This window comes from Notechis scutatus, chromosome 1 (assembly GCF_049901735.1).
Source record: "Notechis scutatus isolate UNSWTSFEM ecotype Mainland chromosome 1, rNotScu1.2, whole genome shotgun sequence".
Lineage (NCBI taxonomy): Eukaryota > Metazoa > Chordata > Lepidosauria > Squamata > Elapidae > Notechis > Notechis scutatus.
In genome coordinates this window covers 202,771,948-202,785,216 of record NC_142009.1, presented here as the reverse complement: position 1 = coordinate 202,785,216, position 13,269 = coordinate 202,771,948, and the positions used below count along the sequence as shown (strand labels likewise).

General features: G+C 36.9%; 1 protein-coding gene across 5 annotated transcripts in view; it reads left to right on the top strand.

The window, feature by feature from the left end:
• MBD5 (methyl-CpG binding domain protein 5) overlaps positions 1-13,269 on the top strand; it is a 161,859-nt gene that overhangs the window by 93,115 nt on the left and 55,475 nt on the right. For all 5 annotated transcript variants that reach the window (XM_087950063.1, XM_026673501.2, XM_026673499.2 and 2 more), the window contains one exon: positions 7,564-8,247. In XM_087950063.1, coding sequence (XP_087806189.1) covers positions 8,135-8,247 — 113 coding nt within the window. In that variant the 5' untranslated portion in view covers positions 7,564-8,134. The remainder of the gene's footprint in view (positions 1-7,563; positions 8,248-13,269) is intronic.

Below are 13,269 nucleotides of genomic sequence, written 5' to 3'. Positions count from 1 at the left end.
ATATAGTAAGAAAGCATAAGATTATTCCCAGTATGCATGCAGAGATAATTGGATACATAATTTTTTATTCTTAAATAAAAAAATAACATTGATTCTGTAACTCCTGAGGAAGTAGATAAATTCTTCCAATCTGTCAGCATTGGCTTCCTGTTTGTTAAATCCTAGCCCTTCCTAGATTGTCAAGGTAGCCCCGGAAGTGATCAAGGGATGAATCCATGTGATGAGATCGTCCTCTTTTGAGAGAGGAGGTGATTCCCCCATGGACTTGAAGGAGGGAGTAGTAGTACAGACTTCAGATCAATCATACAAGAATGAGTGGCTGTGGATGTGGCTTTTTGGTCCTCCTAGGCCAAGGACATTTCTACAATTGGTGTTGGATGGGTTCCCCACCTGAAACTGGGGCACAACCTGAGGGGGTTTCTGGACTTGCTGCTATTGCTCAAAGACCAGATGGCAGCTAGAGCCAGGAGAACCTTTACATAAATTCATCTAGTGTGCCAATTGCAACCTTGCTTAGACTGGAGGGCCCTCACAAATTACCTCACAATTGGACTATTGCAAGTGCTCTACCTGAGGCTGCCCTTGAAACTTATCTGGAAGGTACAGCTGGCTCAAAACATAGCAGTACAAGCAGTAATTGGCCCTTCTTGTTATGCCCATGCGTCCTTGCTGCTCCATGCATTGCATTGGTTGCTTAGCTTACGAGCAATTACAAGTGCTGATTCTTATTTATAAAGTCCTCTATGGCATCAAACCTGGTTCTCTGAGGGACTGTATCTCCAGTTGTTTCTACCCTCCTGGTAGAAGTGGTGGCACTCCAGGTCCACTCCATTAAATAGTGTTATCTTGTGGAACCTGGGAAATGTGTCACTGCCCCCCGCTTTCTGGAATAGCATCCTCCCATAAATACATTTGGCATCCATACACTTGGAGTTCTGCAAGGCCCTGACTCTGTTCCTGTGGAGTCCCCTGTCGTGTTTTTATTGATGTGTTTTTAGTCCAGGCTGCCATTTTTTAAATTGTATGTTTGGGTAGTAAATGCCACTCAGAGTCTTGTAGCTTGAGTAGCTGTGGTTGATTGCACAGCCAGCCAGCTTGGATGTGGCATTTTTGTCCACCTGTCGAGTTCTTCCCGTGGACCTGGGATAGTCAAATGTTTAATGATATTAAAGGTGTAATTGCAGGATATAAGCTGTTCCAAGAAAAGTTGCCTTTTGCAGTTGACTAATGATGGATTTTGTCTGTGCTTATGGTATGCAAGTTGTTTTGGGATTGCATCAGTGGTGGGATTCAATTTTTTTTACTACCGGTTCTGTGGGCGTGGCTTGGTGGGCGTGGCAGGGGAAGGATACTGTAAAATCTCCAGACAGAGGTGGTATTCGCCGGTTCTCCGAACTACATAAAATTTCCACTAGGTTCTCCAGAACTGGTCAGAACCTGCTGAATACCACTTCTGTATTGCATCCAAGGCGCTTATTACTATTAACTGTCTTTGGGTTTTTTTTCCTACAGTTGTTCTATTTCTATTTGCAGGTTCTTGTATTTTGTGATTTCCTCCACTTCGTTCTCTTCTTTTCTACTATCTTCAGGTACTGCACTATCCAGACTTCTTTGTCTTTCTTATCAATCGTATTATTACTATTATTGCTGTCAACAATAATAAAGTAATATTACTATTAATTCTAATTCTGATTATGAAAGAAGGACCAAAAATTACAGTGATAAGTAGCTTATGTTGAAAGCTATATTCATGTTGTCATTTTTACACTGTAAAAAGCCTGACACAGTCCACATTACAAATTTGAACAATTCTCAGGTTTAAATGATATTGTGAAAAGAGCCGGACGCAACTTAATGGCTGAACAACAACAACCAGGTTACTTTACCCAGAAAATTTGACTTGGTTTGACAGTTATTTTGATCTGGAAAAAGTGCTTTGTATCTATTTAGGTTGGTAGCTTTTTAAATATTAGTAGATAATAATGCACATTTACTATGCGTTGTATTTCAATCACAGATGATAGAAATGCTATTGAAGATTATTTCCAATTTTACAATAAATAATAATAATCTGCAGATGGTAGTATCTAGTTGACATTGATTGATCTTGAAAGTTGAGCAGAATCACCCCTGATTAGAATTTGGAGGAGAAACCAAGAGATCCCAAAACTATGAAATGGGCTGAGAACTTCTTTAATAAACCACACTTTTAAAGAAAGTGGTGCTATAATACTGCCAGGATAGTCCCATGGCTGTGTCCCTGTCAACCCAAAACTGGATATGAGTCAAAGGAGAATTGATTTATTATTATATCAAGTGTGACCTACAACAGTGGTCCCCAACCTTTTTGGCACCAGGGATCGGTTCCATGGAGAGAGGTTTTTCCAAGGACCAGAGAGGGCATGGTTTCATGTGCTGCCTGCATCCCATGGATGGGGCTTCTGGCATGCCACAGAAAGGTTCTGGTCCATGGACCAGGGGTTGGGGACTCCTGGCCTAGAAGTTCCTGACATGACATTACTGGGCTCACATATCACACCAACCCATAACAGGGCTTATTGAATTTATGCACTGTATTGTATGAACAGAACAAGCGTGTTTGGTATTTTCCCTTTCTGGCAGTGTATGTTTGCTTCTTGCGGTTGCCTAGTTTTTGTCATCTTCTGTTCCTTGTTTTTTTTAAATCATTGTATCTGTTTATTATTCTGTATGTTTTTATTTATGAATGTCCAGAGTCCCTAGCAGCTGGTCAGTATAAAGAGTTGGGAAATAAACAAACCATTGTTTATTGTTTTGTATGTTATCTGCCCTAGGATCAACAAACCATTATTAAAGCAAGCTATGGTATGAATCCAACATAATTGGCTGCCATTTATGTGTTCTACCATTTAAGATGCAGGTTCAGGCCTAAGCACAAAGTTGTTCCCCAGTGAATAGAAGCTGATACCAACTTTTATTCTCATAATGCTAGTATCTGGAAACCTTAGTAGACTTTTTTTTTCCTTCCATAATAGAGGCATAAATTTTAAATACCTGAAACCAGTCAAAACCTAGTTATGTACAAAGCCCAGAGCAATTAAGTAAAGCAATATGCAAATAATGTGGGAAAGTGGCCTTGTTGGATCTTGATTAAGTGTGTAACATGAACCGAGCTTTGTGTCCTGCTTGCAACCTTTTGACAAGCAAAATCAATGGGGATTTCACTTCCTGCAATTGCTGCCATTTTAGTTAAATTGGATTGGAACTGAAAACCAATGGTTCCTATGACTTGTCAAATTAGCATAGATGGGTATATGTGATATGTTGTCCTAGAACAATATAAAATGTGAATATGGTGAAAAATATCGTCTCCAGATGTACAGGTTTGTAGTTGTGTGTCATGTGAAATGAGCACAACATATTCAGATTTCATAATTTCTAGCCACTTCAAAATTACGTTTGGAACTAACACAGTTGATGAGAGATCACCGACCATAGCAATTAGCTACAGGTGATCCTTTACTTACAGCAATTCGTTTAGTGACCGTTAAAAGTTTCAATTTTCACACTATTGCTGCATCTCCATGGTCATGTGATCAAAATTCATACACTTGGCAAGTGACTCATATTTATGACAGTTGCAGTGTCCTGGGGTCATGTGATCTCCTTTTGCAATCTTCTGACAAGCAAAACCAATGGGGAATCCATATTCATGGATATGAATATGGATTTCACCATAAAAAAAATGACAATGCAATTTTTAATTACATTATTGAGCACACATAGCTAGAGACAGAGATATAGGTAATCCTCATTTAGCAACCACTTAATGACTATGGCAAGAAAAGTTGTAAAATGGGGCAAAATTCACTTAACAAATGTCTCACTTAGCAACAGAAATTTTGGGCTCAATTGTCGTAAGTCGAGGACTACATGTACTTCTATTTACATTATGTTTTAACTATGGTTATTTTTTCAAACGTATTTTTATTTTTAACACATTCTCTTCACGTGAGCAACGTGATTCCAGATTACAACATTTATACAGTCATGCTTACATTTTCATCTATCTTGTATAATTTCACCTCAAGTCATTATCTGTTCCGCTTATCTTTAAACAGATTTCCATTTCATATTTCAATTCATTGATTCAATATCATTATCATTCCATCCATACATATATTTTCAATTCTTCATCCCCTATTATTTCCATTTTCAGCTTACCACCTATTTTATTTTACATACATCATTATCATCCTTAGCTTTCTCTAGACCAGCATATAATAAACAATTTGAAAAGAGTAAAAAAAATAAGATAAAGTAATATATTTAGGATCCACATGGTATATCCCCTCAATCTATGTAATTCAATAGTTTTTCATTCCCTATTTTAATAATAAAATACTCTCATTGCACATTTCTATTATCCATTAAATAATCAACTATATATTTTTAGGATGTATATGTGCAAAGAAAAAAAAGAAAGTTAATAGTAAAATTCATATAAAATTATATATATATATATATATATATATATATATATATATATATATATATATATATATATATATATATATATATAGTTATATGATAAAGTGTTTCCCAACAAATTTTAAACTTCAAATTTCCCTAATCTATATTTCCAATAAAAAGAAAGGAAAAATACTAATATATATTCCCATGTGATATCCCCCTTATACTATCCCTAACCATTATCTCTAAATCTCTCGGCCTTAATATTTATTTTAATTTGAGCCAGCTTTCCCTTTTCTAATCTTATTTTCCTTTCCCTCTGCCTATCAGCCGTGTTTCCCCCATGTTTTTTCTGTTCTCTTTTTTGAGGTTTCTTCTTGTAGAATTCCTTCTTCTTCTGCTTAGTCTTGGGGGTGTTTTCTCTTTTCTTTATTGCCTCTGTCATCAATATCTCTGCTTTAGGTCCTTTTAGGTCTTTTGGCAATGGCCCTTGTTCTCCATATTCCTCTAGGCTGCTTTGCTTCTCCTTTAACTCCTCCTCTCTAGGCTTTCTTTGTTCAAACTGTGATGCCATTACTTTGCCAAAAAATGTATTCAATAGTGTCCTTCTTTCTTTTAACATTCCTCTCACAGTTTGCAGTTCCGACTTAAGTTCTTTGCTTATTTCTTCCATTTCTTTAATTTGTTGAGTTGTTCTTTATTTTATTAAGAGTCAAGTTTTTCTATTATAGTCCTTACCAAAAGTCTACGTTTATCTCAATTTCTCTTTCCTTTGTTTTCTCATCACAATCAACACCAAACAATCCCAAGATGTTACATTCATTTATACTTTACTACAATCCCCCCTCCTTTTTTTTAAAGGCTTCTGGGGTTCTTGTTATGTTGGTAATTTTCTCTTTCACTTCTTTTCTCTTTCACACTTTTATACGCCCAGTAATTTTCTCTAGAAACATAAAAGAGGAAATCTCTTTGACCATTAGATGGAGCTCTGTATTGCTTCCATTTTTCAAAGTTCTTTCCTTTGTTCTTTTTTCAATTGTATTAACATTAAATTTTATCCATTCCAAACAAGTCCAGCATTTTATCCAATGCCTGATTAGTGCCCAATTCGGTAAGTTATTCCACATTTAATCTCTGATTTCAGATAGTTCTTTCATTTCCAGTTTTTTATTCACCTTGTATTTTCCTCTTATTTCCCATTCGCTGCTATCACACTTCCAAATGAGGACTCTTTCTTTCTGCTATTTGGGGTTGTCAAAAAATGTTCCAAGTCTTTTATCCGGTTACATGTCGCTCACCACTTTACCACTCCAGCGCACACTTAGGTCCCGGCAGCTTACCGTCTTCAGGACAGCCATTAAACTGCCACTTCTCCCTGTCTTCTACGGGAGTGTACCAAGCCAGGGAGGAGAGATGCGGCTCCCCTCGACCCAGCTGGTGGTCTCCCCCTCTTCCCCCATCCCTACAAGATGGGTCAGATGACTCCGGTCCCTTAAGGACCCGTCCAACAGGGCAAGCATGGATCAAAGCTGTGCCCAATTGCTGTCTCTGGTTCGTCTTTGACGGAAGCGCCACAGCCCAGGTGTTTTAACTATGGTTGAATTAATGTTTTAACTATGGTTGAAGTCTCCTTGCCATGCATAAAGACAGAGCTAACCATTTCTCAAGCATGTCAACGTGCCGTTGCCTTGTATTTCAATGTCCTCCCCACAGCTAAGGCAGTCCAAGGATAGCTTGATATCCAATTCTGGAACTAGTATTTTCCCATCCCATCTTTAGAAAGAGCTTGCTGACAATGTAGGGTCCATATATATACACAGGGAGAAGATATATTCCATACTCTCAATTTTGTTTCCTTTAGGACTGCCTCTTCAATCTGGTCTCTGGCTACTTAATCCATTCCTCATTCAGTTCTGGCTGTGATGGAGATTGAATCCCTGACACCTGTACTCCTTTTTTTCTCCTTGCTTCCTTCCTTCCTTCCTTCTTTCCTTCCTTCCTTCCTTCCTTCCTTCCTTCCTTCCTTCCTTCCTTCCTTCCTTCCTTCCTTCCTTCCTTCCTTCCTTTGTAAATGGTTTAACTAAGCAGTTATGTATTCATCTGCAGAGCAGGTGTCCCCGACTTTGATTACATTGTTCGTTGACTACATTGTTATGAACATGGGACTGAAAAACTCTGTTCTTTGGGTTGCTCTGTATGTCGTTTGCTCTTGAAATGGTTAACTTGACAAGCAGTCAAAAAATTAAAGGAAACTTGCTGCATGGCGTCACATACTCCATATTTGGGTGTGTTAAACCCATCCCTCCTTTAAGTCATACAAGCAGTCATCGGTTTATGTTTGGTCAACTGTTCGCAGTCACAACAGCCTCAGAACAGGTGTATGGTCAGTAAAGCATTGTTGGCCAATGTAAAATGTCATGCCAGCCCCCCTCCAGTCACATTACTGTGTTTTTGGTATTTATCAACCTGTTTGCATCTACAACCAGTTGCCAAGTGAGTGCCCCAGAAAGACAATGGGGAAGCCAGCAGGAAAGGTTGCAAGCAGAGGGAATCTTGGATGTTAGCTCCATTACACCAGGATACCAAGGGATTCCCCCCCTCTCCCCCTCTTTGCAGGAAGTGGAAATCCTCCGATGCACTGGAGAAACGGATCTCAAATCTAGTGAAAATTCCAACAAAGGGCACATTAGCATTTTCCCTTTCCTCTGGAAGGCTCAGAACAGTCCATTGTGAGGTACAGTGTGCGGGACAGCAAAATGTAGGGAGGTGTGATCTCATGCCAGCTGTAGGATAAAAAGAGACTGTAGCGAAGCAGCCTGTGGATTTGGATTATTATTTTAGATCTATTATGTCCTAAAACAACCAATGTTAGGGTTTGCATAACCCAACTCTCTAACTAAAGCTTGTGGTGGGGATACAAGTCCCATTTGTGTAAACCCAAAATGACAGTTCATCAGACTATGTTGTATTCTGCAAATAGATTGAGAGGAAAAGAATTCATATTTAATGAGCTATTTAATACCCCAAACAGAACAAATTTAAAATGCACATACCTAACTTCCATTTTTAAAAAATGATAATTATATTCAGCTCTTTATGTTGTCTCCTCAGGCTTTCATCTTGAAGTTGTACCATCATGAGAGAATCAGAAGAAGTGTCCAGGAGTACCTTGGACAATGAATGGAAGAGCATGAGAAAACAAAAAGAATGTGGCATATGAAAAGGATTGAATACCTGGAGGTATTAGTTGCCATACTTCTGTAAAAATGGGAGTTAATTTCTCAAAATACAAATTAGCTTAGACAGTCAGCAAGTTTGGAGTTGTGCTATGGAACTAGGAATAAACATTTGTGTCCCTTTGTTGCCAATGACAGAAAATTGATGGATTATGGTTTTCCCAAGTTGGAAATACTTGTTTTTACCTATCTAGGATATCCTTATGACTACATAAGGAGTAACACATTTCATAACTGCCTCGATTCAGAATGGGCAATTGACTTGTCAAGAACAGCAACAAAAATGGTCGACTTTGTGGACTGAGACAGAGGCCTTCCAATGCACTTTGTACACCCTGGGAATTACTGTGCCGTGTGGCCACCTCCTGAAGGCCATGATGATTTTTAGAATAAGGATATCATCTTCCTGTTGATATCTTTGAAGAATCATAAGCTTAATCAGAAAAATGAATGGAAGCAAGGAATGTGACAGTGGGGACAAAGATGGAGGGCTGCCAGCAGTACAAGTCCCAGTTGGTTGGCAACGGAGGGTGGATCAAAATGGAGTCCTGTATATTAGGTAAGTATGCAGCTATGTCATTGGCTGAAAATGCCTTCGTCATCAGAGTTTTGTGGAATAAGAGTTGCTGAATTCTCAAGAAAATAATAGATGACTCTTACACCCATAAACAGTAATCTCTGCTATCCTGAGAAAGCAATGATAAAACAAAATGTCTAAAATTAACTCTGTCCACAAACCTGCTTAGCTCACTTTTTCAAGTAGCCTCTATATTAAGAACTAATTTGTGGTATTTTGGTTTTTTTAAATGCGGATAAACCTGGGTGAAAATAGTTTCTGCAATTTCTAAATACAGATTAAACAGAGAAGCTTCTGATAGAACATATTTAATAATTTCATAGAACATAAAAGTTCAAAGAAACAGCATTAACATCATCTTATAAAAATATTTAAAATTCCATGAGCCTTTCAGTGCAGAAAGAGATTATTAAAAAAGGCACTCAGAAAGCTCCACAGCTAATAATTAACATTATTTAATAATTAAGTTGACTTGTGGAAAATAAATTTGATTCATTCGAGGGCATGAAAAGCAAAAAAAAAGCCCCCATTAAAAATGTGCTATTAATATATCACTTAAAAGTCATGTTCATATTTTCTTATAGGTTTAAATATCTGAAACTTCACATCTGTTGTTGTCTGCCATAAATGTGCTTAAGAAACAGATAGGGCACGTAATCATGTAAAAGCCAAGTGATAGGTTGTGAATCACTGAATACCCCACTGTGGAAAACTGACATAATAAAGAGGCTGACAAGTCATATACAGTACATCAATGTGTGCATTTTTTTATCCATTAAGTTAAGAAACATTTCAATACCCACATTTAAAGCATCCTATAATCCTGCTTGGTTTTTTGGATATATGCAAAAAAAAAGTTCCATTCCCCAAATTGGATAATCTATTGCAGGGGTGTCAAACTCAAGGCGTATGGGCCAGATCCAGCTGGATCCAGCAGAGTGCTTAGATTTAGCCCGCGAAGAAACAGCGAAGGACCAGCCCATTGTGCCTCTGCCAGCAAAAATGTGCAGAGCCTCCCCAGGCTCCATTTTCACTGGCAGAAGGCTGCAGGAGGCCATCGCGGCTAAAAACGGAGCCTCAACAAGTAACATTGAGCTGGCCATGCTCACCCCACCCCGGCCCCCCGAGATCAAACACAATCCTTATGCGGTCCTCAATGAAATCAAGTTTGACACCCCTGATCTATTGCCTCTAAATGGATGGATTTTACATTTTGGAATTTCATTAATTGTATGTACAAAGTAATAGCATCAAATCTGAAGAGTGATAAATATAAGATGGCTACTTGTCCTGATCCAGCAGGAAAAAAAAATAAGGGTTTCTTAGTTAGAACCATGTATGTCTTTCAAGAACATTATATAAACATGTTATATTCAAACTTCATAATACTGAAAATACATTGAGAAATCCACTGACAGTATTGTAGAATTAAAGTTTCCTTTTGGTTCAGATTTAACCACTTTCTTTACATGCACAACGATCAGGAGTTTCTTTCCTTGTATCCATGGTGGAAGGGACTTATTTCCGTGTGGACTTGTGGCAGGGAGGTTTCTTCTTGGCACATATGCAAAAGGAGAAGAGATTGATACCTGAGTTTAGGCCTGTGTAAAGTTCCTCACTTCCACATGGCTGCTTGATGCAACAAGTGGCCCACAAGTTCTCCAAACTATTGGCTTAGAAATGCAGAAAGAAAAAGCCTGGGATTTAAACTCAGGAATGTAGACTTCAATTCATATTTTGATTTTACATACTGCCGTGGGCAATCTTCTGTGTTTACATGGCTTTATTCTTCCCTGCAGTAGAAAAGATTAATCTTGCTTAGTTCTATCTATGAACCATCTGCTGAATAAGTCAATTTCTAAATGTTAAAATGTCTGGAAAACTGAAGCTTACTATCATGTGTATGCAAATCTAGAAAATGTTGTCAGAACAGTGAGCTAAATGTTTCAGGAAGGGGAAATTATTTAAAGTTTCTGAAGAAAAAAGGCAATAAAACCCTATAAACAATGGGTTTATTTTTCCAAAATCAAACGTGTAGTTGTCTAAACCATTATTGAGACCAAATGTATTTTTCTTCTCATGTTGAAAAACAGACAAGCTGTTTATAAGATACCTTTTAAGAAGCAAAAAAAGAGGTATATTGGTATTCATAATTTGAAGTTGATTACAATGTATAATAAACCTAGCACATTTATCAGAAGTCTTTATTAGGTCATGAAAAATTAGCTAATAACCTTGTAAAATCCATTAAAATACTGGATGCTAAGCTAAACCAAAATATTCAAGTAGACTTTTTTTTAAAGTTTTTTTATTTTTTAAAGACAAACACTAACAAACACGAAACATCAACATAAAACTATCTTCCAAGATACAGCATGTTGGTTGGTACATTTCTTTTGGGCAATGTCACAATATCAACAATCTTCCCCTTCCAAATATACATTCATATTGCATAAAGTCAACTATACATATTATATTATATTGTATTATTGTTGTGTCATTATTAGACTCAGCTATAAATTTACATAGTTCTTATTGAGCGAATCTAAGTTTTAACAAATCTGGGAACATACAATTCATTTCATTATGTTCAATTATATAATATCATTGCATCATTATCTTATATATTGTACTATTCCTTTTTATAACATAGTTTACTTCTCTATTTTCTTATCTAACCATTGATAAAATAAATCCCAAGTTTTATAATATTCTTTATCTTCTTGCTCTCTAATTGCTAATGTCAATTTACTCATTTCTGCACATTCCATCGTTTTCTTAATCACCTCTTCCTCTATTGGAATTTTTTTACTTTTCCAATTCCTAGCAATTGCAATTCTAGCCGCTATTAACACATTTATAATCAAATACGTCAATTCTCTATTGTATCCTTCAGGCAAGATACCCAATAAAAATATCTCTGATTTCAAGTCTATATGCTGTTTTGAAGTAGACTTTTTTATATGTTTGATTTATTCATTTAGTATGAACATTGATTTGATCAGCATTGATTTGATAATTTTTTTGCAAGACTTTTTTATTTAGCATTCTGTCTTCTTTATTGTGCATCTTTTTTATACATACACACATTCACACTTATAACTATATGTATATAATATAAACTAACACAACTAATACAGGAAGGAAGGAAGGAAGGAAGGAAGGAAGGAAGGAAGGAAGGAAGGAAGGAAGAAAGAAAGAAAGAAAGAAAGAAAGAAAGAAAGAAAGAAAGAAAGAAAGAAAGAAAGAAAGAAAGAAAGAAAGAAAGAAAGAAAGAAAGAAAGAAAGAGCAGGAAAAAACAATAGAAAGAAATTTTCAATTTCCTTTACAGCAAATACATGTATGGTTACTACATGTTTTTTTTTCTTACTATGTGATGCAATGGAAAGCTGGCATGCCTTGATGATAGGGTGAAGTAGCCTTTTTGAGTGGCAATTGTGCTTCGAGGGCTAAAGTTGAGGCCTAGACATCTGGCTCAGCCTCAGCATTGCCACCTAGTGCTGTTGTTCATTGTGGGAGATAGGGTTTCTCTTTTTCTTGCAGGGGAATATGACACAGCAACAGAATCAAATACAGGTAGTCCTTGACTTACAACAGTTTGCTTAGTGATCATTCAAAGTTACAATGGCAGTGAAAAAAGTGACTTATGACAATTTTTCACACTTATAACCATGGCAGCATCCCCATGATCATGCGATTTTCATTCAGATGCTTGACAATTGACTCACATTTATGACAGTTGCAGTGTCCTGGGATCGTGTGATCACCTTTTGTAACCTTCTGACAGGCAAAGTCAATGGGGAAACCAGATTACTTAACAAGTGTGACACTGATCTAACAACTGCAATGATTCACTTAACAAATCTGACAAGAATATTCCTAAAATGGGACAAAACTCACTTAATAAATTTCACACTTAGCAACATAAATTTGGGGCTCAATTGGAATCCTAAGTTGAGGACTATCTGTAAGAGATTTTCCACATTTTTGACACACTGAGCCCAAAAGGTTCACCATCACTGGGCCTACCACTTGTTTGCTATTTAGTAAACTCTTTACTAAGAGGTGTGGTAGCTCAGTGGCTTAATGGTCTCTCTTCCAGTAGTTCAAGTCCAAGCATTGCATGTTGGGGTGGACTCTCATTACTTGCCTCAGCTTCTGCCCACCTAGCAGTTCAAAATCATGTTTTATGTGAGTACAAGAAGAGTTGGCGCTTTGTGCGGCAGTTAAAATCCTGCTAGCACTGAACCTTCCCAGTTGTGACTCCCATTTACAAGATAGCTTAGGTAAAGAGAGAAGGGCCTTGGATGGCGCTGCAGGAAAAGCCACTCGTCTTCCTGGTCCAAAGCTACCTTGCCCTCTTGTGGCACATGGTGGGAAGCTCACAAGTGTGTACCTAACAGAGCTAGTAAACAGGTAGCAAACTACTATGCATTAGCATTATAGTCTCCTATCTAATGTAACAACGCCATACACTAAAATAAATACATTATTTATTAAGCTAGAATTATGTGTCTACACCAGAATATTGAAATTAATTGCATATACCTAAAAAGTACATTCTATTTAAAATTTGTGGTGTTTTATTTTGCCTATTAAATATAATTATTTAGTGGTACAATTAATGTTGTGCTGATTTGCCAAAGTACTCTTCTGTTGGTTCTAAATTTTGAAATAAAAATGGAAGGATCTGATTGTTGGACTTCCTTATGGTACAAATGTATTATATTCTTAGTAGTAAAATTAATAACAAAATTTCATTTTTGCCATTCATACTGCTTCTACTTTTTCTTTTTTCTCTTGTACCTTTTCAAGAACTGGGTTAAATAGTATTAATTAGAGACAGAATTGCAGTTAAGAAATAAACAGCACACGTCTTTCCTCCAAATTTTTCTGTAAATATATCTCAGTTGAAGTATTTCTATGCCATTCTATAATGTGGTTTGCAATTAGAAACCTCTACACAAAATATATATTTATTGCAAGTTATGCAGAAAAATATA